Source organism: Cheilinus undulatus, linkage group 11, assembly GCF_018320785.1.
Source record: "Cheilinus undulatus linkage group 11, ASM1832078v1, whole genome shotgun sequence".
Classification (NCBI taxonomy): Eukaryota; Metazoa; Chordata; class Actinopteri; order Labriformes; family Labridae; genus Cheilinus; species Cheilinus undulatus.
Genome location: NC_054875.1, coordinates 49,686,226 through 49,713,391, shown reverse-complemented (window position 1 = coordinate 49,713,391; position 27,166 = coordinate 49,686,226). Strand labels below are relative to the sequence as shown.

The 27,166-nt window shown below is 39.8% G+C and overlaps 1 protein-coding gene across 1 annotated transcript; it reads left to right on the top strand.

The window, feature by feature from the left end:
• The first annotated feature begins 289 nt into the window (after nt 1-289).
• On the top strand, nt 290-26,790 carry hdac6 (histone deacetylase 6). Its single transcript, XM_041799352.1, has 29 exons — nt 290-405; nt 712-812; nt 3,094-3,231; nt 3,904-3,989; nt 6,044-6,128; nt 6,941-6,981; nt 7,543-7,639; nt 8,688-8,785; nt 9,904-10,008; nt 10,349-10,417; nt 10,493-10,619; nt 12,618-12,683; nt 12,781-12,840; nt 12,918-13,007; nt 13,094-13,200; nt 16,462-16,529; nt 16,795-16,942; nt 17,019-17,147; nt 17,279-17,447; nt 17,843-18,048; nt 18,126-18,318; nt 18,411-18,560; nt 19,371-19,548; nt 19,617-19,753; nt 19,849-20,073; nt 20,361-20,504; nt 20,596-20,742; nt 21,679-21,807; nt 22,020-26,790. The coding sequence occupies exons 2-29, from the start codon at nt 720-722 to the stop codon at nt 22,086-22,088; spliced, it is 3,354 nt and encodes a 1,117-aa protein (XP_041655286.1). The 5' UTR covers nt 290-405; nt 712-719; the 3' UTR covers nt 22,089-26,790.
• The last annotated feature ends 376 nt before the right edge of the window (nt 26,791-27,166 follow it).

The window sequence follows — 27,166 nt, the reverse complement described above, 5'->3', positions numbered from 1 at the left end:
CCCTGATTTAAAGACATCTTGAAAGTCAGCACATATAAACTTAACATATTCATATTATTAAAAAAATCTGTCTCAGAAGATTTGGAAACAGCGTTTTGATAATTTTTTAGAATAATTTATTGGATGAATTAAATAAATAAATATTTAATAGCTAAATAGTAATGAGCTGATATCACTAAAGTGTTTCCAGTAGGTTTACTACGCATGGCGTTTTTGCCAACTAATTTACAATTCTACGTCATCAGCAGACGCCCTCCCTCCGTGTATGTTCGTGACGTCACATGTGTGCGACAGCTGTGGAGTGCAGTTGGCGCTCAGTGGTCCGGAGAGAATCCGGAGAAAACAAACAGAAGCAGCGGTGAGAGTGAAAATAGACGAAAGAAGAGCTAACGGAGAGGATAACGGGTGAGATAGAGCCGTTTAGATTACATCAGGCGTCTCAGAATTTTATTTATATGTTCTGAGAACCGAACAGAAATCAGTTTGTTTGATTTTTACCAGAATTATATCCGGATTTGGTTTAATGATAACCTCAGTAGAAAGACTTGGAGCTGAAACAGGAGCTTCAGACTCTGACTGAGGTTCAAGGACAAAATCTATCAGTAGATAGATAAAATATTCAAGTTTTAGTAGTGATCACAGATGATTTATCAGTTATAATACAGTGATTTATAAAGTACTGATATCATCGGTGTTTGTTTTCTGATTCAGGAGCAGAGATGAAGTCTGGATCAGATCCTCCAGGACTAAAGTCTGGATCAGATCCTCCAGGACTAAAGTCTGTCAGGAGGTCTCCTAGACTGTCCCCACAGGTACCACACCCACACCCACCATCACTACTACCAATAATAATAACAACAGTAGTGATAACTCCTAGTCCACCTGTGGGGGACCCCTCACCTCATATGTGGGGTCCCCCAAGGTTCAGTCCCAGGCCCCCCCCATGTCTCTGCTAGGATCTACCCACCATCACACTGAAGGTTTACTGGTGCCAGGGCTGTCTCTGTAGCCGCTCCAACAGGAATTCTCCTGGTTCTCCAGTTTAGCTGCTGCAGGCCTGTTTCTAACAGTTTTTGGAACCAGAGAAATTCTTGATTTTATAATTTAACAGGATTTATCTTGATACGGGGGCTGCTATCAGCTCTGACTTCAGTCCCTCCCCACCGGACCTTTCCAGGTTCAGCAGAGACCAGACTCCACTCAGCATGTCGACATCTGCAGCTTACCTCTCATTTTAAATCCAGGACTACGTTCATTAGATAAAAACATTTTTCTTCCTCATTAAATGAAATTCATCAGTGAAATGAAAGCGTTGGTTTACTGCACAGGTGTCAAACTCAAGGCCCGGGGGCCAAATCCGGCCTGTGGTACCGTTGTATCCGGCCCCCAAGATCATACGATCTTTCTGTTCTAACTGGCCCACCAGTCTGAGGTCTGCAGATTTCCTCCAGTATAAAAATGTAAACTTAACCTGGATGATTTAAAAGATCCTTGTTAAATTATAAAATTCTGAAAAGTAAAGAGTAAAAGAAGTTACATAAAAAGTCAGGAAGGTGAGAAAATAAATTAATTTCGTCATTTCATATTTTCAGTTTTGCGTCTCAGAATTCTGACTTAAACTTATGATTTTGACTTTTTTCATGTTTTGACCTTAAAGATTCACAATTCAAAATTCTAAGTCACATTTTTACCTTTTAAACCTGTGATTTTGACTTTCTATCTCATTTATTTGCCTTTTAAAACATTATTTTGCCTTTAAATTTCATTTTTTGACCTTTTGGACTAATAAGTTTGACATTTTATCTCAGACTTTGAGCCTTTAAACTTAACATTTTTACTTCTTTCATCTCAGAATGATTTAGTATCAGTGTTTTTAATATTTTCATATTTTACTAATCTTAAAAATGAGGTTGACAGTTTATGTTTACATGTTGGCCTTGTTAGGCTCTTAGGTAAGGCCTAAATTCAGAATCCGCGGCTGACTTTCACACTTCTGGCCTAAATCGTCCGGCCCTCAGGACTTCTCATCGGAGCGTATCTGGCCCCGGACTCAATGTGAGTTTGACACCCCTGGTTTACCGTATGGTAAATACACATTAAGGAGTTTAATGAACAGTAAACAGTGGAGACAGGCAGAGCTGAGCAGCGCTGCTCTCTACTCCTCATACTGTGTTCTAGCAGAATCTTACGTACCGTAGAGTTAAGTATATTTTGAAGTATTTTACTCTGAGTGAATAAACGACCACTGAAAGTCAAAGAGGGCCAAGCTTTCATCAATAACATGAAATTGGCCAGCAGTTTGGCTTCGATTACATGACGGTCAGGAGCGCATGACCAGAGAATGAGTCGCCATCACATCCAAAAACAGCTGTTACATTTCCTGCTTTGACTAAGGTGTGTCTTTACCTGAAATACCTGTTTGGACTCTCTCTTGCTGTTGTGGCACATTTGATAAAAGTCATGTTTTAACTGCGCAGAAAGGCCCGGTCTGACCCAGGTAGCAGCGCTAACCACTGCACCACCATGCAGCCCCACTGGAAAGCATTAGCTCTATTGAAAGGGTGACATTTATTGTTCCTTATCCTTTTTTTTCACAGTTTGGGCCAGAGATAAAGAAAATTTGATTGTAATATAAAGATTTAAGTACTAATCTCCTTTTTTAGGAAGTCGCTGCATTTATTTAAAGCATTTTGGACAAATGTAAATGGTCAAAAGAAAGGTAATTTGATGTTATTTTTCCTGTATTTCTAACCTTGATGATTCTTTCTGAACTATTAAAATCAGTCCTGACAGAGCTGTGAATTCTTGTTTGTTGTTGTTCTGTGATTTATTGACAGAAAATATCTGAAGTAGTCAGCTACTGATTATTGCTGCAGGTGTCAATTATCTACCAGAGGTGGAGTTTGACCTCAGGTGGAGGGATATTCACACACTCCGACTGTGACAGGAACCAACCAGAGGGCGTGCTCTTCTAAGCCTCTTGTTTTTCCTTTCCTGTGTCTGTGTTTCTGCTTTGTCTCAGCTCTGATGTTATTTCTAATGCTGTATTACAGAGCGTGAGTCTGAATAAGGGGGTTTGTTTTGTCTTTTTAGTGCAACAGCAGCGGTGGTGACGCTAAAGGAAAGGAGGAGAAGAAAGGAGGCAGCAGCCTGCAGGAGCTGAAGAGGAGAGGCAGAATGGAGAGGAGCAGAGAGGAGGAGGAGGAGCTGAACGACAGGCTGCAGACGCTGGTGAGGATAAAAACATGCTTTCTGTTTGAAATGGTAAATTCTTTGTTAAGTTAAAGCTCAACAGTTCAGAAAAGTACCAAAGCTTAAAAAAATCACAACTTAATTCACATTTTTCTCCAAAGCCTGCAGCATGAGGGAGCACTGTCTAAACTGCACAGAAACATGGGAAATGTCAGGGTTTGGGTGCGTTTTTTAGGAGTTTGACATCCTTGTGACTGTACAATAAGGTTGTCAAAATCTCTTTTTGCAATATTGCATGTTTTAGAACAATACGGTCTCTGTTATTTTAATTGTTGACAGCAGTGCGAAGTACCAAAGCATTGACATGATGCATGTTTTTCATGAGACAGCTGTGTTAAAGAGAAACAAACCCATCAATACTGCGAGGAAACTCCTGCACACTGCTTTGACAGTGTGTGGCTACTGAAATGTTGCTGATGTTTTTGTGCAATAAAGACAGTTTGCAAGTATTTTTTTGCCACTTCATTGATTAAAATCAAGAAATTGCACAGTTTTGGGTGCCTCAGCATCCTATTTTTGTTGCTGGGTTATCAGTGTTGTGTTTTATAGAGCTATATGGAAGTTTATAAATGTATTATTACAGTAGAGGGGATCTGCTGTCTTAGATTGTTCAGAAAGTGCTGGAAAAATGAAATGTAAATGTGTTTATAGGACCTGTCATGTCGGTCAGCAGCCAGTGGAACAGGCGTGGTGTATTCAGAGATCTTCACTCATCATAAGAGCCTGTGGGAGCCCAGGTAACCCCATCATTCGTTTATAATCTTCTACAGACAGGAGCTTCGGCCATTCAGCTTTTTATTCCACATGTTTGTAGGTCTGTGCCCACTGGTTTAGTTTCTCAGCTTTACCTCACAAAAACAGCAGAAATCTCATCCACCCTCCATGTTCAAATGTCCATGTTTAAAGCAGAAATAAACATGTTTAAAGCAGAAATAAACATGTCTACCGCAGAAATAAACATGTTTACAGTCAAATAAACATGTCTACAGCAGAAATAAACATGTCTACAGCAGAAATAAACATGTTTACAGCAGAAATAAACATGTCTACAGCAGACATAAACGTGTTTACAGCGGAAATAAACATGTTTACAGCCAAATAAACATGTTTACAGCAGAAATAAACATGTTTACAGTCAAATAAACATGTTTACAGCAGAAATAAACGTGTTTACCGCAGAAATAAACATGTTTACAGCTGAAATAAACGTGTTTACCGCAGAAATAAACATGTTTAAAGCAGAAATAAACATGTCTACAGCAGAAATAAACGTGTTTACAGCAGAAATAAACATGTCTACCGCAGAAATAAACATGTTTACAGTCAAATAAACATGTCTACAGCAGAAATAAACATGTCTACAGCAGAAATAAACATGTTTACAGCAGAAATAAACATGTCTACAGCAGAAATAAACGTGTTTACAGCAGAAATAAACATGTTAACAGCCAAATAAACATGTTTAAAGCAGAAATAAACATGTTTACAGCCAAATAAACGTGTTTACAGCAGAAATAAACGTGTTTACCGCAGAAATAAACATGTCTACAGCAGAAATAAACATGTTTACAGCAGAAATAAACGTGTTTACAGCAGAAATAAACGTGTCTACAGCAGAAATAAACATGTTTACAGCAGAAATAAACGTGTTTACAGCAGAAATAAACGTGTTTACAGCAGAAATAAATGTGTTTACTGAAGAAATTAAAGTGTCTACAGTAGAAATAAACGTGTTTACAGCAGAAATTAAAGTGTTTACAACAGAAATAAATGTATTTACAGCAGAAATTAAAGTGTTTACAACAGAAATCAAAGGGTTTACAGCAGAAATAAACGTGTTTACAGCAGAAATTAAAGTGTTTACAACAGAAATCAAAGGGTTTACAGCAGAAATAAACGTGTTTACAGCAGAAATTAAAGTGTTTACAACAGAAATAAAAGGGTTTACAGCAGAAATTAAAGTGTTTACAACAGAAATCAAAGGGTTTACAGCAGAAATAAATGTGTTTACAGCAGAAATAAATGTGTTTACAGCAGAAATAAATGTGTTTACAACAGAAATTAAAGTGTTTACAACAGAAATAAAAGGGTTTACAGCAGAAATTAAAGTGTTTACAACAGAAATTAAAGGGTTTACAACAGAAATAAAAGGGTTTACAGCAGAAATTAAAGTGTTTACAACAGAAATTAAAGGGTTTACAGCAGAAATAAATGTGTTTACAGCAGAAATAAATGTGTTTACAACAGAAATTAAAGTGTTTACAACAGAAATAAAAGGGTTTACAGCAGAAATTAAAGTGTTTACAACAGAAATTAAAGGGTTTACAGCAGAAATAAATGTGTTTACAGCAGAAATAAATGTGTTTACAGCAGAAATAAATGTGTTTACAACAGAAATTAAAGTGTTTACAACAGAAATAAAAGGGTTTACAGCAGAAATTAAAGTGTTTACAACAGAAATTAAAGGGTTTACAACAGAAATAAAAGGGTTTACAGCAGAAATTAAAGTGTTTACAACAGAAATTAAAGGGTTTACAGCAGAAATAAATGTGTTTACAACAGAAATTAAAGTGTTTACAACAGAAATAAAAGGGTTTACAGCAGAAATTAAAGTGTTTACAGCAGAAATAAATGTGTTTACAGCCTGGTTAAATACATTCTGGTCAGAATAGTTCATGTCTTTATAGACATCGTGTACGGCGGCGGGCGGCTGGTTGTCGCTTTAGTTATAGTAACAGTGCGTAATCAAAGGTGTGTTTGATGATGGTTCTGTCATTTTCTTGTCCTTCAGTCACCCAGAGAGTCCCGACAGAGCGACGACCATCATGGAGGAGCTGCAGAAACAGGAGCTGCTGTCTCACTGCGTCACTCTGCAGGTCGGTCCGTCTCCTCGTTGTTCAGTAAAACAGCTGATCACACTTTACTGATGCTGAGGTCAGCGTTTATTAAACCCAAACCAGAACCTCCTCAGCTCTAAATCTGGTGAAACTTCAGACGTCTTCAGCCTGTGATTTAGTACGCACTCAGAGGGTTAGCACCAGCAGGAGACGACGGTCTCTGTTACACATTAGAAAATATAAGTTACAAGACAAAAGATGTGTTAATTTTGAGATTGTTTAACCCAAACACTAAGCTCTGTCAAACAGAAACACGTGTTTTCACTGTCTCACTGTGAGAGATGCAGGGTCTTTCCTGGTTGTTTTACAGGACAGATGTCTGTTTTCCTGTTTTTCTTTGAGCTCTTCAGATTTAATATTGAAGGCATGAAAAGTTAGGGTTTCTATATTTTTATTTTGGGTTTTTAACCTGTTTTCTCAGAGTCTTCAACCAAAGTTTAACCAGGATGTTTCAGTCTCAGCGTGTGAGGGCTCCTGCTGACGTTAACATCCACATTTTTCATTTTTGGGTCTTTGACATCTTTATTTCTAAAGAGAAAGACAGAGAATAGAGTTTGAAATAGCGATGAGAGAGTAGGGAAGAGACATGCGGGGAAGGAGCCACAGGCTGGGCTTGAACCTGGGCTACATGAGGCGCGACCTAACTGCTCGGCCGTCTGCTCCCCACACCAACATATCTGAGGAGATTTGACACTTGACCAGCAGTTACATCCTGAAATATAAACGTTAGAGCTAGAGCAGTGACATGAGCGGCTGGTGTAGAGTTACCGATGTGTGTTTTTGTGTTTCAGCCCAGAGAAGCGACAGAAGAAGAGCTGCGGCTCGTTCACACGTGAGTCCAGAAACTCAAACACAACACTGTAAAACATAACAACATGAACGTGCAGACGGCTGTAGAACAAAGTAAAACATAAGTAAAGGAGTAGGACTGAAGTTCTTTTATTTTTATGTTTATTTTCAGGTCTGTATGCTTTTATTTTGATAGGACAGTGGATAGAGGAGGGAATCAGGGAGGAAGGGTAGGTGATGATGAGAGAAATGGTCTTAGAAATGTAAAGTCAACAATCTCATTTTACAGTTTAACAAACATAAAAGTCACATCTACTATGATTAAAATGATAAAAATGAAGTGAACTCACCTCAGATGGAGTTTCTGTTTTTATCATGAACACATTCCTGACGCAGGGAGGTGCAAACAGGATTTCCTTGTTATGTGATGTCATTAATTGGTTGTTTTTCAAAGTAAAAGTCCCTTATTTATAACAAAACGGTAAAACATGGAGTCACTTACACCTACCTCTCATGAAACTAGAGATACCTCTGTCGTGGTGAAGGTTTTAGAAGGTAAGGAGGAGATAAAATCGTCGTGTTTATTTATTCTCTGTTTTTTTAGGAAAGAGTACGTAGATCTGATGAAGTCGACTCAGACGATGACGGAGGAGGAACTCCACACGCTCTCTGACAAATACGACTCCGTGTACCTCCACCCTGTAAGATCACAACATCCACAATAAACGGCACTAAAAGCTCTACATCAGGGGTGTCAAACTCAAGGCCCGGGGGCCAAGTCCGGCCCGTGGTACAGTAACACCCGGCCCTCCAGATCGTATCATATTTTTATAATAACTGGCCCACTGGTTTAAGGTCTGCAGATTTCCTCTAGTCTGAAAATGTAAACTTAACCTTGATGATTTAAAATATCCTAGTCAGGTTGTAAAAATGACAAAAAGTTAATATAATTAGAAAAAAGTCAGGAATATGGGAAAATACAATTCTGTTTTCATTTCATTTTCTTTATTTTGCATCTCACAGCGATGACACAGAGTTATGACTTTTTATTTTATCTTTGACCTTTTCGATTCACAGTTTTGACTTTTATCTTGTTTTTTTTACTTTTTCGGTCCTCAGTTTTAAATTTTCAAGTAATATTTTGAACCTTTTGAACTTGTAATTCTTATTTTTTTCTCATGTTGTGACCTTTTAAACTCCCTAATTTGACTTTTGTCTCAGTTTTAAATTTTCAAGTAATATTTTGACCTTTAAGACTCCAATTTTCTTCTCACGCTTTGACAGTTAAAACCAGTGTTTATGAATTTTCTATCATATTTTGACCATTAAAACTGATGATTTCAAATTTTTATCTCCTATTTTTGCATTTTAAAAAAACTTTTTAATTTAAATTCCATGTTTTAAGATTTTGAGCTAATAAGTTTGAATTTTCATCTCAGATTTTGAGCCTTTAAACCTAACATTTTGACTTTTTTCAATCTCAAAATCCTTTATCATCAGTGCTAAGGTGTTTTTCTCCCATAATTCATTGCTGGTGAAAATGAGGTTGATGGTTTAAGGTTAAATGTGGACCTTGTTCCGCCCTCAGTTTGGACCTGAATTTAAAGTTCGGCCCCTGCTGTGATTGAGTTTGACACCCCTGCTTTACATTTATGATATTTTTGTTCATATTTAAATAAAAAGCAGACTTTAAGACACTGAGACACCCTAGGAGGATTTTTGTGTTCTCACATTTGTGCGTGCTTCCAGGAGAGCTTCCAGGTGTGTCTGTCTGCGGTGGGTTCAGTCCTCCAGCTGGTCGATCAGGTGATGACCTCTGAGCTCAGGAACGGATTCGCTGTCATCAGGTAACAACCAACACAGGCGTAACATAGAAAAACCTTCACTGAGGCAGCAGTGCTGCAGGACTATGGGTCACGTTACATTATTCTCTGACTTTAGGACGTCACTGTCACTCCAGCCCTCCCTCCTCATCTGGAAAACCCCGTCCTTTTCCCTTCCCTCCCTCCTCTCAGTACCAAACTGCCCACGTTTCTGCATTTTTTTAAATTCCTGAAGTGGGCGGAGTTAGCTCTGAGCTGGGGGTTTACTTACACTTTAAATCAGTGTTACTCAACCCTGCTAAAACAAAGCAAAAAAAAGAGTGAAAAGTGACCAAAATGGGTAAATTGCAGTCAAGGGGGTCAAAAATGGGCTAAAAGTGGGAAAAAGTGATATTTGATGGCAAAAGGCAGCTTAAATGGGGGAAAAGTGACCAAAAAAATGGTGAAAAACGGCAAAAATTGGAAAAAAGAGGCAAGAAGAAGTGGCAAAAAAATGGACATTAAGTAGGAAAAAGTGGTATTTAATGATGAAAGGTAGCTTAAATGGGTAATAAGTGGCAAAAAAAAGTTGTGAGAAAGGGGAAAAATTGGAAAAAGTTGGCAAAAAGAAATGGTAAAAATGGGAATGAGGGAAACAAGTGGTATTAAATGACAAAAGGCAGCTGAAATGGTCGAAAAGTGACCAAAAATCGTGAAAAAGGGCAAACATTGGAAAAAAGTGGCAAAAAGAAGTGGAAAAAATGGGCATAAAGTAGGAAAAAGTGGTATTTAACGACAAAAGGTAGCTTAAATGGGTGAAAAGTGGCAAAAAAAAAGTGTGAGACAGGGAAAAAATGGGCAAAAAGTGGGAAACAAGTGGTATTTAATGACAAAGGCAGCTTAAATGGGTGAAAAGTGGCAAAAAACTTTCCCTTTTTTAAGGTTTGTTTGGGGGAATAATATTTAAAATTAAGACATAAAAGAGCCACATGTTTGAGTATCACTGCTTTAACTATTCAGTCAAAAAGATGTTTAAACTCTCTTAAAACCCCGCTGATGTGGGACGCCCTAACAAGGAACAGATTAAATCACTGTGGAATTAAAGAAACATGAAATATCATGAATATTAAAGAGCTAAACTCCTCCTCTGTCCGTCTCTTCAGACCTCCAGGTCATCATGCTCAGCCCGACCTGGCCAACGGTTACTGCGTGTTCAACAACGTGGCGATCGCAGCTCGATACGCTCGGAGCAGACACTCCGTCAGCAGGTAGGGGTGTGAGACAAAGCCTGAGTTTGATCTGGATGATTTAAAACATCCTGTTCTGTTGCTGTTTTCATTATCAGATGTTTTAAACCTTTAATGTCTAATAGAAAAGTACCAGACCCTTAAAGAAATTACAGACCTGCAGTCATACTTCTAGAGAAAGTGCTGTCTAAATATCATGAAAACACTGGAGAGCTCACTTCTCTCTGGATTCACCCTTTAACCCAAATGCAGAAGTTTGCTTCAGTTTTGGTGATTAGGAATAAAAACATACCCAATATTGGGTTTAGGACTTCTGTTTTCATCATAAAGGTTTGAGCAGTCCTGACGGTTTTGTGTTCAGGGTTCTGATCGTGGACTGGGATGTTCATCATGGTCAGGGGATCCAGTACATCTTCCAGAACGACCCTAGGTAACCTCCTCATCCTCTGTCACCGTTAATAATTCAGAAAAGGTCGAATCATAACTATGTCTGTGTCTGTGTCAGTGTGCTGTACTTCAGCGTCCACAGGTTTGAGGGCGGAGCTTTCTGGCCACACCTCCCAGAGTCTGACAGTCAGAGCGTGGGCGGAGGACGAGCTGAAGGCAGAAACATCAACCTGCCCTGGAACAAGGTGCTCACTCCCCCTGCTCCTATCTCTGGTCGGCCAAATGCCCACTTTTAGACATTTTTAGTGTCAAACCAAGGCTGTCACAGAGGATGGTCCTGCTACCTGAGATGCACGTGCCTTTAAGAGCTGTGCAGACTGGAGGATGTTTTAAATTTATCAGTTTATCACTGCAGTGACCTCTTTTATAAACCTTATGACTTATGCAAAGTTAGCATTCATATGGAGCTATTATTGCTGCATAAATGCATAGATAGATCTGCAAATGTGTGCAAAGATTTATAAAATTGCACAAAGATCCACAAATGCGTACACAAATCTGCAGATGTGTAGACCAATTTGTAATTGTGGACTTTGTTTATTTTGTTCAGAAAACTCACCTTTATGCTTTAAGATGTCAAAATTCTGAGGAGAAAGCGAAAGACAATTACAGCTGGAGTCTGCACCTCAGTTGGCTGTCATACACACATGACGGCAACATTTCTGCCGGGCACCATCTGCAAATGTGTACTTAGATCTGTAAGTGTAAAAGCACTCATGACACTTATGTTGCCCTCAGCGCTGACTTAGAGGCGAGGCTGCCTGCCTCTAAGCATATGCATCACATGGACAAATAATCAATGCTGAGCCAGGAGGCAGTTTCGATGTAATTTATGTCTTGTAAGTATTTTGACAACTTAAAGCAGGGATGTCAAACTCAATCACAGCAGGGGCCGGATTCAGAACTTGGGTCTAACCTGAGGGCCGACTAATTTCGAGTCTAAACAAATAAATAAAGATAACAGGGTCGATATTTAACCATAAAATGTCAACCTCTTTTCACCAGCAATGAATTGTGGGGTTAAAAAACTTGGCACTGATGATAAATGATTTTGTGATTAAAAGGTGAACATGATAAGTAAAAAACTCAAAATCTGAGATAAAAAGTCAAACTTACAAGTTTAAAAGGTAAAAACATGAAATTTAAAGTCAAAATAATGTTTTTAAAAGGTTAGATATGAGAAAGACGACGGAAACATTAATTTTAGAAGTAAAAACTGAGATAAAATTCAAACTCCTCATTTTTAACAGTCAAAATATGAAATAAAATTTTAAATGATGAGTTTTTAAGGTAAAAAAATGAGATAAAAGTCAAATTTAGAAGTTAAAAAAGGTTTCAAAGGTGAGATAAAAGTCAAAACCATGACTTTAAAAGGTCAAAAAGCTGAGATAAAATTAAAAATCATGAGTTTTTAAGGTAAAAAATGAGATAAAATTTAAAGTTAGGAGTTGAAAAAGGTCAAAACTTGAGATAAAAGTCAAAAACATGACTTTAAAGGGTCAAAAAAGGATTTGACATTTACAATTATGAATCTAAAAGGTAAAAACATGAGATAAAAGTCAATGTTATGAGATGTAAAGTTTAAAATATGAAATAAAAAGTCAAAACCATAACTTTATGTCAAAACTGTGAGATGCAAAATTGAAAATATAGAGAAAACACTAATTTCTTTCCCACATTCTAAACTTTTTTATCAAATTATTTTTTTACAGTTTACTTTTTCTAATTTTGTATAAATCATCACGGTTAAGTTTACATTTTTTTACTGGAGGAAATCTGCAGACCTCATACTGGTAGGCCAGTTAGAATAAAAATATCATGATCTTGTGGGCCAGGTATAGCTGCACCATGGGCCAGATTTGGCCCCCGGGCCTTGAGTTTGACACCCCTGACTTAAAGCAATAAAAAGTGAGTTTTCTAAACCAAACCTTAGTACGTCCACAGATTTGTCTATGCATATGCACCTGTGGAGCTCTGTACAAATTTTTCAAATCTATCAATACATTTGCAGATCTATCCATGCATTTGCACGTCGGTGTGCATATCTGTGTGCACGTTTGCAAATGGTTATGCAACAATAATAGCTCCATACAAACATCCTCTGATAAAATCAAACATAAAGATATTCACCGATGCCCTGACTGTTCCATGTCTTCTTCTTTGTTGGTGTTTCTCTCCTTCAGACGGGGATGACGGGCGCTGACTACATCACGGCTTTTCAACAGCTGCTGCTGCCTGTAGCCCACGAGGTGACACACAAACACCACACACACAAACACCACGGTTATGCCTTCAGCCTGCTTTAAGTATGAGGACTTAGATTCTACTCTTTGTGTCTGTGTTCAGTTCCAGCCTCAGCTGGTCCTGGTCTCTGCAGGCTTTGACGCTGCGGTTGGAGATCAGAAGGTAAAAACGTCAGACTCAGATCAGAAAGGCTCATCGATGACCTATCACTCTGTTCCTAACTATGACTGTCTGTTCAGGGGGAGATGAGCGTCCGTCCTCAGTGTTTCCACGTCCTCACTCACATGTTGATGAGTCTGGCTGAAGGTCGCCTCGTTCTCGCTCTGGAGGTAAAACTGCTGAACAGCGTCAGTGTGAAGAGTTCTGTAGTTTTACTGCTCTACGTTTATCTGACCTCCACTGTCTGTGTGAGCAGGGAGGTTACAACCTGCAGTCAACAGCAGAGGGCGCTGCAGCCTGTGTCAGAGCTCTGCTGGGAGGAGCCTGTCCTCCTTTGACTCCGCCCACTGCTCCATCTGACAGGTAAGGACAGAGAGAGAGTTAATCCATCAGTAGTGCCCTGATCAGCTGGTAGAGTTCCAGCCTTCTCCTGCAGAGTTAAAACTCGATTTAAACACGTCTGAGCCCGACAGTCTTTCTGCTCCATGTCTATTATATCTGATTCCCCCTGACATCTAGGGTTGGGATCGTTTGGGTGTTTTCTGATACCAGTGTGATATCAATACTTTTTATACAGTGCCTTTTGAGGGGGAAAAACATGTGGAAAGACAGTGGGAAAATAAAGATGATTGGCAGAAATGTCTTTATAAGATTCCAGTAGAACATGAGATAAAAATGGACACCGGTGTAATTTAACACATAAATCAAACATGTATTTTTTGCATATTTCTTGCCTCTCATTGGTGGCAGGGCATCAAAATGAAGAATCGATATCTGTTTTGTAATTTGGTTCAGTGGGTACCAGATACGTTGGTTCTGGTACCAAGTCAGTAGCGTTTTTTGAGACTCGTCCCTGCTGACATCGATGTATGCACCATGGACTAGGACGTCTCTGCGTTTTGGTTCAGCCCCCCCTCTCATGTCATCAGGATTAAGTATTCAGTTAGGCCAGCCACACACTGATATTTTTTTGTTAAATATAACAATTATATAAGAATATCATTCCCTTTAATACAACAGTTCATATCCAGTTTGCAAAATGAATCAAAGTTGGATATTTTTTTTCAAAATTGTTCAGCCCTAGTTTAATCTAATATTGTGTTGGTTATAAACTTAAAACAAAAAGTAAGGCAATTTGTGTTTGGTACATTATTTCTTTGTTGTAACAATGCTTCTTGGTAATAAATCTTATACCGCTGGAGAGCCTGTTTATTACCCTTTTAAATGATGCCACATTTGTAAGGATCATGCATTTGAGGGATGAGCAGCAGAGCTGACTATGTGGGTTGCACCCATGAAAAATGTGCCAAATCTTCTCTGCCAATGCCAAACAGCTGATTTTGCTGTTGCTACTGACTCTTGTTTTGAGCTTCTGGTACCCCCAGGTGCTGCCAATCAGGTGCCTGATTGGCAGCACCTGTGAGCATGGGCCCTGCTACAGTGGTCAGTAGATGTCTGCTTCAAGAATCGGCATGCCACGTTTGACTGATCTGGATAGGGTCCGTCGGTTGGGCAACTTCAAGCTGGTGTTCCTCAGAACCAAGTTGCGGCATTGTTTGGAGTGAACCCTAGTACCATCTCCAAACTGAAGGACAAGTTCCATACAACGGGGAATGTCAGAGACAGGCCGCGAAGTTGGCGTCCCAAGAAGACGACACCCCAAGAATATTTTTTTCTCACCCTGTCAGCAAAAACTCTATCCTCCAAGATGACAACACTCGCCCCCACAGAGCGGGGTTTATCAGAGACTACCTCCAGAATTTGGGAGTGGAGAGGATGGAATGGTCTGCCAGCAGTCCTGACCTTTAACCCCATTAAACACTTGTGGGATCAGCTTGGGCATGCTGTTGGTGCCAGAGTGACCAACACAACCACGTTGGCTGACTTGTGACAAATGCTGGTTGAAGAATGGGATGCCATCCCACAGCAGTGTGTGACCAGCATGAGGCGGAGGAGCCAGACTGTTGTGGCTGTGATTGGTTCTTCTACTGAGGCTCCTGTTTGTTAGATGGATAAGTTGTTAAATTGTCAATATGTCTTGTTTCTTCAAACTTCAATCATCCAATCCACCAAACACCAAACAAGAGTCAATGGCAGAATCAGCTGTTTGGCATTGGCAGAGAAGATTTGGCACATTTTTTATGGGTGCAACCCACATACTCAGCTCTGCTGCTCATCCCACAAATGCATGATCCTTACAAATGTGGCATCATTTAAAAGGGTAATAAACAGACTTTCCAAGGGTATGAAATTTATTACCAAGAAGCATTGTTACAACAAAGAAATGATCTACCGAATACATGTTGCCTTCCTTTTTGTTTTAAGTTTAGTTTAGAATGAATTATTGTTTGTTTTTGTTGGAAAATAAATGAGATTAGGGAACTTAAGAAATAATCGAAATATTGGGTAAAAAAAACCATTCATTTAAACTATTTTTGCAAATCATTCAGCTGTAATTAAAATGAGTTAAATTTAAAATAAAAAGGTAGTTATTAAGTGAGATTTGTACTAAAATGTCATTATGTTATTTTGGGGGTCACAGCTGAAAAGGTCTGGTCTAGCGTATGTGTTTGGAGGATGATAATAGGGGTGGGTAAAAATATCCATTAATCAATGCATCACAATATTTCCCTCCTCAATTCAACATTGATTCAGCAAATCCTCTGAATCGATTCACCTCCTGGCCATTGGGGGTCACTGTGCGTGTGATTCACGTTGTATGGACGGAGGCCGCACTTGACCAAACAACAACCAACCATAACCATGTTATGTGAGGTTTATCACAATTTCCAAGAGGAAAGAAATATTATTAAAGTTTACATGCACTTTACATTTTCAGTGTTTATACAGAACTGGCATGATTTTTATTTTTGTACTCCTTATGCACAGATAAGTTATTATTGTGCAAATGTTTATTTTCAGATGTTTTATTGCTAAAAAATGTGAGGTGACCTACCACATATGTTCACATGGGTATGAAAATTATTAAAAATTGTCAACAGGTCATTTGTGTATTTCTACTTCTTACTGAATCAACATCAAAGCATTTAAATCAATATCGAATTGATATCGAATTGAATCACAACCTTAAGAATCGAAATCGAATTGAATTGTGAGGTTCTTAGCAACACCCAGCCCTACATTTAGGTATCTTTTTCAAAATTATACAGCCCTAGATAATAATGTTGAAAACTTGTTGAAAATGTTGAAACTTCAAAGTGTTTAACCCCTTAAAGCCTGAAAAACACAAATTATGACCAGAAAATTCTAATGTTTTGGGACTGAAATGTTTATTTCATTTTCTAATGAAATCTAAAAAAATCGAAATTTCCATAAAATTCAACTTATATATATATATATATATAATCTCATTTGATACATTAGATGTTTTTGGTAACTGATGATCCATTTGAGGGCATTTTTATCAATTATCAGATTGTATTCAGAAATGTTTTCTAGTCATTTATGATCATTTCGATTAGATAGAGGTATCATTAAAGTATGTGTCAAATATGATACAACAGGCTTTAAGGGGTTAATACTGAAAACTTTAAAAATGTTAAACACCGGGAGTCCAGCTTGAACAGAGACAGATTTATAACCACCTCTCTCTCTCTGTGTCAGTGCTCTTCAGTCCATCTCTCAGACCATCTCTGCTCTGTATCCGTACTGGACCTCTCTGCAGACCCTGGGTAAGAAAATAAAACTGCCAGGTGTTTTTGTGAAGCGTCAGTCTCTTTTTTGAATTTTTTGTGCCATCATAAACACACCAGTCATCTCTCAAACATGTAGAACTTAAATATTTTGTACTGAATTTTAAATTTGGACTGGAAGTGATCAAAAACATTAAAAACTACCCGGATAATCGATTTAAAGCTGATAAAGAGCTCTGAGGGTTTAGTTTCTGATTTAAGAAGCTGTGAGATGTTTGTGTTTCACTTCCTGTTTCCTCTGAAGAGGGCGGTCCATTGGCTGAGGGGCGTGTCGTCAGGGCAACAACCAACGATAAAAGCACAAAACCATCCAGCTCCACCCCCTCTGTTACCACGACAACAGGTCTGGTTTATGATGAGAGGATGATGGAGCACATGAACCTGTGGGACAGGTGAGTTACCTGGAGATCAGTGATGAGGAGGTAAAGGTGTGGCTCTGATCATGTGACCCACTTTGCCTCTCTGCAGACATCACCCTGAACAGCCTCAGAGAATATTCAAGATCTTCTCCAAACATCAGCAGCTGGGATTGGTCGATCGTTGCCGACAGATACCGGCTCGTTTAGCGACAGAGGAGGAGCTGGCCAGGTGTCACAGGTATGCCTCTTTATTTTTTATTTTAAGAAACTGTAAATTTGGAGTTAGGAGATAAATCAGCTCAGTGAATCAGATAACCTGTAAACTAATCAGATAATTTATTGATATAAGCAAATTTGTGTTGTTTTCAGCGTGCAGCACATCAAACAGATGAAATCCACCGCAGACATGAAGCCCAGAGATCTGCACAAACTAGGAAATGAGTTCAACTCCATCTTCTTCAACAACCAGAGCTACACGGCGGCTCTGCTGGCTGCAGGAAGCTGCTTCAATGTTGTAGAGAAGATCCTTAGTGGAGAGGTAACAACACGCTTTAATAGAGGATACAAGGATAACACATGGGAGAGCTCAGACCAGGAGGGAGAAATTCACATCACATCTATTTCTCAAGAAAGGAGCGTCGGAGGCGGTGTGTCTAAAAAAATATTTAAAGGAGACTTACTGCAAACAAAGGCATGATTTGCAAAGTTAAGGTACCACGCCTTAATCAAATTACCAAAACTTTCAAAAAAATTTTTGCAGGATTTTCCTTTAAACTTTTTGTTAGACCAGGGCCAAAACCTCCATCCACCCTCCCTTAGCCCATGCATGTTCTCTCTGAGCCCGTCCCATTAACTTCCTTTAAACCAGCCTGATAAACTGAGATGCTCCATCTGATACAGCTAACGGGAGTCTGAGCGTTTTTGTTCCTCCAGGTGAGTAACGGCGTGGCGATCGTTCGCCCTCCCGGTCATCACGCGGAGAGAGACTCTCCCTGTGGCTTCTGTCTCTTTAACACGGCAGCTCTGACCGCTCGCCATGCCCAGAAAATATCCCAGGATGCACCACTGCGAGTCCTCATCCTGGACTGGGATGTTCACCATGGGAACGGGACGCAGCACATGTTCGAGAACGATGACAGGTGAGGAGGAGTCAGGTGACTCAACTTCAGAAACAAAAATATAAATGAACTGAAATGATGATGGACTCTCTCTCCAGCGTCCTTTACGTCTCCCTCCATCGCTATGACAACGGGACATTCTTCCCTTCTTCAGTGGACGCTGCACCTGACAGGGTGGGCGTTTCTAAGGGGGCGGGGTTTAATGTGAATGTGGCATGGAGTGGAGGGAGGATGGGTGACTCAGACTACCTCGCTGCCTTTCACCAAGTTGTGATGCCGATCGCCACAGAGGTAAAAAAAACACCCACACTATAATCATAGACATACATGACTCTGATTGGTCAGACCTGACGGAGCGCTCTGGTTGGTTGATTTCTCTGCAGTTTAACCCCAGTCTGGTTCTGGTGTCTGCTGGATTCGATGCAGCTCGGGGGGATCCGCTCGGAGGTTATAATGTGACGCCAGAGGGATACGCCCACCTCACACATCTGTTGATGTCACTGGCTGGGGGGCGTGTCCTTGTCATACTGGAGGTAAATATACACTGATAGACAAGGGTGTCATTTACAGTTGTGACGTTTACAGGCTGGTCATTAACAGGTGTGACGCTTACAGGCTGGTCATTTACAGGTGTGATGTTTACAGGCCGGTCATTTACAGGTGTGACGTGTATAAGTGATGTTAACATGTTTCACATTTACAGGTGTGATGTTTTCAGGTGTGACATTTACAGGTGTGATGTTTACAGGTATGTCCTTTACAAGTGGGGCATTTACAGGTGTGACGTTTATGGGTGTGACGTTTACGGGTGTGACGTTTACAGTTGTGACGTTTACGGGTGTGACGTTTACAGGTGTGACGTTAACAGTTGTGACGTTAACATGTATGACATGTACAGGTGTGATGTTTACAGGTGTATTGTTACATCAACATGTATGACATTTACAGGTGTGACGTTAACATGTATGACATTTACAGGTGTTATGTTTACAGGTGTGACATTAACAGGTGTGACGTTTACAGGCCGGTCATTTACAGGTGTGACGGTAACATTTATGACGTGTACAAGTGTGACGTTTACAGGTGTGACGTTTACAGGCTGGTCATTTACAGGTGTGAGGTTTACAGGTGTGACATTTACAGGTGTGACGTATACAGGTGTGACGTTTACAAGTGTGACATGAACAGGTGTGATGTTTACAGGTTCGACATTTACAGGCATGACGTTAACCTGTATGACGTGTACAGGTGTGACGTTTACAGGTTTGACGTTTACAGGTTTGACGTTTACAGGTGTGACGTTCACAGGTTTGACGTTTACAGGTGTGACGTCTGTGTTTCAGGGCGGGTATAATCTCACCTCCATCTCTGAATCCATGGCGATGTGCACCAGCATGTTACTGGGAGACCCTCCTCCCTCCTTAGTGACGCCCCTCCCCCCTCCTCATCACAGCGCCGTGGCAACGATAAACCAGGTGATCCGGTACCACGCCCCCTACTGGAGGTCCCTGAGGATACACAGTGAGTGATCAGTTAGATTTATTCATTTTTTTAACCTGTTCAGTTTGATTTAATCACTCTTATTTTAGTCCCAGAGTCTCTGCGGGCATCCATACCCTCCCCTAAGCATCGTGGGAAACGTGGTTCCAAAGGAAAAGGCAGGAAGTCAGATCAGAGCAGCGCAGACAGACCACCTCTGCCCCCTACAGGACCGAATGACTCAGCGGTAACACACTGACAATTCAAAATATTATATAAATGTTTTAATTATAAGAAATGAAAGCAGTTTTTTTGTTTTCCTACTGTTTTTCATCCAAACAGACAGAGAACAGCCTGGACCAGCTCGCTCAGGGATTGGCCAGTTTAGACATCAGTCAGAATGCACCCTGTCCCACCCCGGTCACATCAACACCAGTGGGCGGGGCCAGGCCAAAGGTCAGGCTCAGCCCAGAGAAAGTCACCTGTGAGGGTGAAGTGAAGGTGGAGCCAGAGGAGAGGACACCAGAGCAGAGCCAATCAGGAGGGAGCACCCAGCCTCAGCCTGAGGTAAACAGGAAGTTTAACGGTCTCTACCATAGATATAAAATAAGTAGATGCTGCTGTTAGGCTGGCATGTATGTTTCAGACCAGTGTCTTATTTTTGAAGACTTATTTAGACAGAAAGGAGCACAAGTTACGCCCATAATTCACACAAAGGATCATGGGGAGTTTATGAAGTTTTCTCTTTACTGTAGCTACATCAGGCCTACATTTCCCATGATCCCTTGCATGAAATAAAAAAAAAACATTTTTTTTCCTCTCACTCTGTTTATTGTCTTATTAACCCTTTGCAGGCTGTTGCCAAGGCAGCATCAGAATCCGTTGCCTCTGGAGAAAAGCCAGTTGAAGGAAAGGAGGCGGAGCCAGAGTCAGAGGGAGCATGTGGTTGGTCGAAGTCTCAGATGTCTCTGGAGCTGACATGTGGAGGACAAACAGACGTCAGAGAGATTTTTACATGTGTTTTTGTAGAACAGTCATTAACCTGTCTGTCTCCATGTGACTAACCTGTCTGTGTACCTGTCTCTAAAGGCCCCTCTCTACGTCGTCGACCCCCTCCCCTGGTGTCCTCACCTGGATGCAGTGAAGCCCCTCCCCTCTTCAGGTATTGATGTCTTCCAGTCGTGTCAGGACTGCGGCTCAGAGGCTGAGAACTGGATCTGTCTCACCTGTTACCAGGTGACCTGACTCACTTTAATGGAACCATAACTTACAGTCATCAGAAATAAAAACTCACCTTTATCACTATTGTACTTATTTATCTATAACAATTAAAATCCAGAATGCTCACTTAAAGATTTCCTTTTTTTGCTATGAATGAATATCAGTTTCAAGTACTGGTTATTGGTTTCATGAGCAGCTAATAATCCGTATCCCTAATGGTCCCAAAAAACAAGCCACTAGTCTATGCTTCGACCTGGCTGCTCCAGAACATTCCACTTGTTGTCTTTAAACCATTTCTACGTGGCTCCCTCTGGATGCTTCAACTCATTATCTCACTGGAAAATAAATCTTCTCTCAATCCGTAGTTCTGCTGAAAAGCATCCCTGCAGCATGATGCTGCTGAGAAGCATCCCCGCAGCATGATGCTGCTGAGAAGCATCCCTGCAGCATGATGCTGCTGAGAAGCATCCCCACAGCATGATGCTGCTGAGAAGCATCCCCACAGCATGATGCTGCTAAGAAGCATCCCCGCAGCACGATGCTGCTGAGAAGCATTCCCACAGCATGATGCTGCTGAGAAGCAACAATAGTTAGCTGGACCTCGGTTGGATTAGCTCAGTCCCTTTAAAGAGGGTGAATGTTTATACAGTCACCTATTTTACATTAAAGATTTTTATTTGACTGACATTACTTTGTAGAAATTTGTTTTCACCTTGTCATTAAAGAAAATTTTTTAAGTCAAAAAAAGTCAAATTATATTATTATTAAGCCCTGTTTTGATGGTGGTTGTGAGTCTGAGATGACGCAGAGGGAGCAAACCTGGTGCTGGGAAGAAAAACATAAACCATCCCTGCATTCTTCTTTTTGCATGAAAAATTTGAACGGTTGGACAGGCCTGATATAAAGCTGAGAATGTCTGACACGTGCTCACATGTTCTCCGTGTGTTTCAGGTGTTCTGTGGTCGTTATGTGAACGAGCACATGGTCATTCACGGCGCCGTGTCTGAACACCCGATGGTGCTGAGCTTCTGCGACCTGTCGGTGTGGTGTTACCTGTGTGAGTCGTACATCCACAACCAGGTACGTCTGCCTCTCTGAGTTCGACTCAGACCACATGTTTACATTTATGACCTGAACGGTTAAAGCAGCAGTAGATCTATAACTACTGTGTCCTGTGAGGTCCAATCATTGTTTAGTGTTGGATCAGTGAAGACAAATGTTCCAGCTGTCTGGTTAAAATCATCTTCCTCTTCTTTAAAGATCATGAATTTCCTGTCTTCTCCTCTGTCCAGGTTCTGTTTGAAGCTAAAAATGCTGCTCACTTTGCCAAATTTGGAGAGGAGATCCCTCCATGGAGCTGAGAGGAGGAGGAGGGTGATGAAGAGGAGGTGATGAGGAGGCTGGTGTCAAAACTGAACGCTGTGTCTGTTTCCCTCTTTTTTTAACGTCTTCCTTCTGTGTGGTTGGGTTTGTGAGTGTTCTGTCCTCTATCACAGCTAGAAGCAATGGTGCTTTGTGGGACATTCAGTTAAATACACCCAGCACAATCTACGGTGTCCCACAGATGCCAAAAAAACAAAAACCTCACATACAACAACAACAACAAAAAGAAAAGACAAAAGAGATTTACTGTCCAGACCGGTGCTGAACATCTTCATCTTCATCTTCATCAGATGTTGGTTCTAATCCCTGGAAATGTGACTTCCTACCAGCACATTCTTCACCTTTAGGGCCTGAGTCTACACGACGTTATTTATTTTAACGCTGGCGGCGCTGCAGAGTGCTTCTCTTCAGCGTTTACTGCTGTGATGTTAGGAAGTGGCTTTCTGCCTCGGTAGGATCCAGAAAGTTTTAAAGCATCTAGAGATAAATATTTCCCTTACTTATGATCATTTCAGCAGGTAAACAAAAAAACAATATAAAATAATCGTGTCCTGGCAGTGACAGCTGTAGACCGCAAAGCTTTCCTCTCAAAAATCTGATCAGATTCTCTGCCGCTTTAGGGGATATCTAGCTATCTATCTTTAGCTCTGGAAGCTGAGAACATTAATTGCTGCAATAAATTGGGTTTATATTAAAAATGAGTGAAAAAAACAGCTGACTCAGGCCCTGAATGTTGAAAATCTGAATTTTAGAGTCGTGACGGTGCCACCAGCAGGCCAAACCCACAAACTACAGCTCATGTACGGTTTCTGTTTCTGGTCGTTTCTGTCGAAACTCGATCTGTTTCTATGATCAGCTGAGAGCCTCGACCTTCACTCGGACGGCTTTCTAACTTCAGCAAACATCCGAGTTCGTGTTTTATGGCGTCTTTCATTAAAGATTAGTGATCACAACTAAAACTGGAAAAACAGCTGTATTCCCTAAAACGGTCAGATCTGCACAGTGAAAAATATGTTTTCTTTGGGTTAAAATAAAAGTTTGGGTTTTAGGAGGCTGAGCTCATGAAAAAAGGAAGTATTATTTTATTTAAGAGGAAAATGTGACTTTAAGGAGCTGACTCCAAACCATTTAAGTATTCTGTAGTTTAAACGTTTAAACAGCGTGTCCCAGCAGCAGGAGAGGGTCAGATATCGCTTTATATCGCCCTCGCTCTCCACACTTTATCCATTAAATGGTAAATTCTCTGTAAACTCAGTTTTCTCCTTAACCTCCAGAGACTCTGCATGTTTATTAGAGGACGCTACATTTTTACTTTCCAACAACTTAGCAATAAGCTCTGCTGTTAAAATTTTGAGATAATTTCTCCGGTTTTAGAAGTATATAGAAGTTTAAGTAGTTTGCTCAGAATGTCTGGGAATTTCCCAAACAATTTTTTTAATGAATTTTCCCTTGAATTTTATTGGATATCGTTGAAAAAAAAGCTTGGAAATTTCCATATTTTTTATGGAATGTTAGTGGAATTTATTTGTAAATTGACTGGGAATTTTGGGGGGAATTTTCATGATCATTGTTGTCTGTATTATTGTTTAAATAATTTGCAGTTTGGTGGAATTTGCTTTGAAATTTGTTGGTACTTTCATGGAAGTTTGGAAAGTTTGAATTTTTTTTTAGTGTGATTGAAAAATGTGGGCGAATTTGTTTGGTGGTAATTTGGGGGGAAATTTTCATGATTTTTCAGTGGAATTTTGGTGGATTTTATTTGTAATTTTACTGCTAATTTTGGGTGGAATTTGCTTTGAAATTTTCCAAAATGTATTTGTCTATAGTAATGTAGAATTGATTTGCAGTTTTGTTGGGACTTGCAGTAATATATTTTTTAGTCATTTTCATGGGAACTTGGTTAATAATTTTGTGGGTAAATCTCCTAGATATTTTCTTGTATATAATTAAAAGTTTGAGGGAAATATTTTGAAAATTTTCATCAATTTTCCATGGAATTTTTGTGGAATTTATTTGTAATTTGCTTTGAAATTTTAAGGTATTTGATTGCAAATTTTTATGGAAATTCCATGGAAAGTTTTAGTTAAATTTTTGGCCTTTTTCAGAAAGTTTTACTGGAATTTTTGGGGAATATTTGTGGACATTTTTTAAAAATTATTTTTCAGTGGTTCAAAAATCTTGAAGTTGCCTTAAAATGTCTTGGAACTTTAAGGGAATTTTGGGGAAATTTTGTGTTTTGGAAATCTGCAATAATTTAAAGAAAATTTCCAAGAACTTTTAGTGGAAATTCAGTTCATACCTATTAATGACTGAGTTCCTTCTAACCAAACACATCAGATGGACTGTTTTATATTTCCGTGCCATGGATATATTTCATATTCATCTGGGAAAACTCCTGTAGAGAACGATCAGGAGAGACAAGACTTTTCTAAAAATTCTGGTAATGTGATTGGACGAATGTCACATTCGGGACGAGTCAATCAGAGCGACTAGACAGAATCAGGTCGTACACATGTGCGGCTCCGCTAGTAAAGTAATCCTGACAGGAAAACTCTGCTGGAGTGTATAAACAGATGATTTATTACCGTCCGTTCCCAACGGTCCAGAAAAGCGCTCGCTGGGTTCAGGGAGTCTGAGACAAACCCACCGCCTGAGTTCCTGAGAAAGTCTTGATCCTGAGAGTATCAGAGTGTCTCAGTAAGGTCTGTGTGAGCATGGAGATAAAGATGAAGAGATTCTGATGCTAACAGAGCGCCTCGGACTCTGCAGCTCTGTTAGCTTAATAAAGGGGGGCTGGTGAGAAACGGAGGGTCGTATCTCGCTGCCAGGTGTCGCTATGCTGGCTGTTAGGACACTCTACTCCAGAATAGGTGTACACATTTGTTCTTACCTCAGTATAAACGCTCCATAAAGAGAGTTATCATTAGTTTAAATGACATGATCAGATTCTGACAGAGCAGAGCGTCCCGGGACGTCCAGGTTGAGAACCAACTGAACTGAAATAGGCTGATTTTGTCCTAAAGGCTCATGAATGCTGCTGGGACACGCTGTAGGATTATATAACTGTTAATAAGAAGGCAAAATCCAGAAGTGTTAAACTCATTTAGTACTGTGAAGAGGAAAGCTTCTGATTGGTGTAAATGGAGACTGAGAAACAGGGGGCTTTTATTTTGAAAGCAGACGAGCACCTTTGATTTTCTGATTGTATTCCATGTGTTAAAACCTTTCAGTTTAATTTCTTTTTAATTTTAAGAAGTTAAAAAGTCCTCACTCTAGTGGAAAATCATCTCATTTTTTATAAACTTTAAAAGTTTGGAGCTGCAAACTGAAGAGTTTTATCCCGTTTGGGTGTTTAGTTTTCTGTCTGAACTTTGACCCACAGATGCCCCAGTCACATTTCTTGATGCCAGTACTGATATTGTTTTTATTTTGATTCATCAGCTGGTTTAGCAGTTGGTCGGTCTATTTAGCTTTGCAGTGTACTAAGATCTCCTGTAGGTGGCAGCGTATCCTGATTGAAGTCATCCTTATTCTGTCAGCTTCATCCTTTTACTGCCTTTGTTCAACAAAAACCTCCAGAGGAGCAGAAACCCAGGCTCCTACAGTAGGGACGGTTACATGTCGTCATTTATGGGTTTTTATTAGGTCTCATTGATTTGGGAACATAATCTAATTGTGATTTTTTCCCCCAATAATGTGATTTAATATGCGATTATTTTTAAAACTCCTCATCTTATGCATTTCTCAACAAAAAGCAATAAATAATTCTATATTATAACAAGCAGTCTTTGCTCTTTAAAGGCCGAGAGCTCAGTGTTTTTGAACATCAGAAAACTAAATGTAGAAACGTGAGTTTAACTCTGGGTTTCAGCTCCAAACTTCAGTTTAAAGTCTGCAGAACAAACAGACAACAGCGGGGGGGTGTGAGGAGGAAAGCTGCGTGTCTGAGTCCGAGTTCCTCGCTCTGTCAGACGGCCGTAGCCGTGTTTAGGAGGTCTGAGTGCTGTGCAATAATCTGTTCTTTCCTGCCTGTTTTATAAATGTTTTATTAAACTTTTGTTTGTACGACTTCCTGTCAGCTGATTTATGATCATCCTGCATGGTTTGATGTTTGGATTAGCAATGCTTTTTTATGAGGGATTATTTCACATTTTATTTAGTTTATTCTTACGTCTACAGGAGCTATTCCTCTAGTGTTTTTATTCTCAGTAAAGTAAAATCACTGTGATTCTGATGTTTTAAAGACATATGATTGGGCTTTCATGCTTTTATTCAGAGAGGGAACCTGGGGGAAGAGAAAGCTACGGATGGTCCAAAAATGGCAAAAATGAGTGAAAAGTGACTAAAATGGGCAAAAAATGTGGCAAGATGGGGAAAAAGTGGTGTTTAAGTGCAAAATGGAGCCTAAATGTGCAAAAAATTGCAAAACAAAGCTGGATAAAAGTCACTGACAGTAATGAAAAATGGCAAACATGGGTACAAAGTGGCAAAAATAGGTCAAAGTGACAATAAAACCAAGTGAAAGGAGGTGAAAATGGTTGAAAAACAGCAAAAAATGGGCGAAAAGTTGGCAAAAAAGGCATGCAATGGACAAAACTAAGTGAAAAGAGGGAATAGTTACAGGTGGTCCAGAAACAGTAATAATGTGGCAAAAAATGAGTGGAAAGTGACTAAATATAGGCAAAATGCTGTAAAAAGGTGGCAAAATGGAGTAAAAGTGGCATTAAATGACTAAAAGGAGCTGAAATGTGCAAAAAAATGCTAAAAAAGCTGGCTAAAAGTCACTAAAACTGATGAAAAAGGGCTGAATGGGTTAAAGTGGCAATAAAATTAAGCGAAAGGTGGCAAAAATGGTCAAAAAGTGGCAAAAAAGGAGCAAGATAGGCATACAATGGACAAAACTAAGTGAAAAGAGGTAATAGTTACAGGTGGTCCAGAAACAGTAATAATGTGGCAACAAATGAGTGAAAAGTGACTAGATATTGGCAACATGGAGGAAAACTGGCATTAAATGGCTAAAGAAGCTTAAATGTGCAAAAAATGCTAAAAAAGCTGG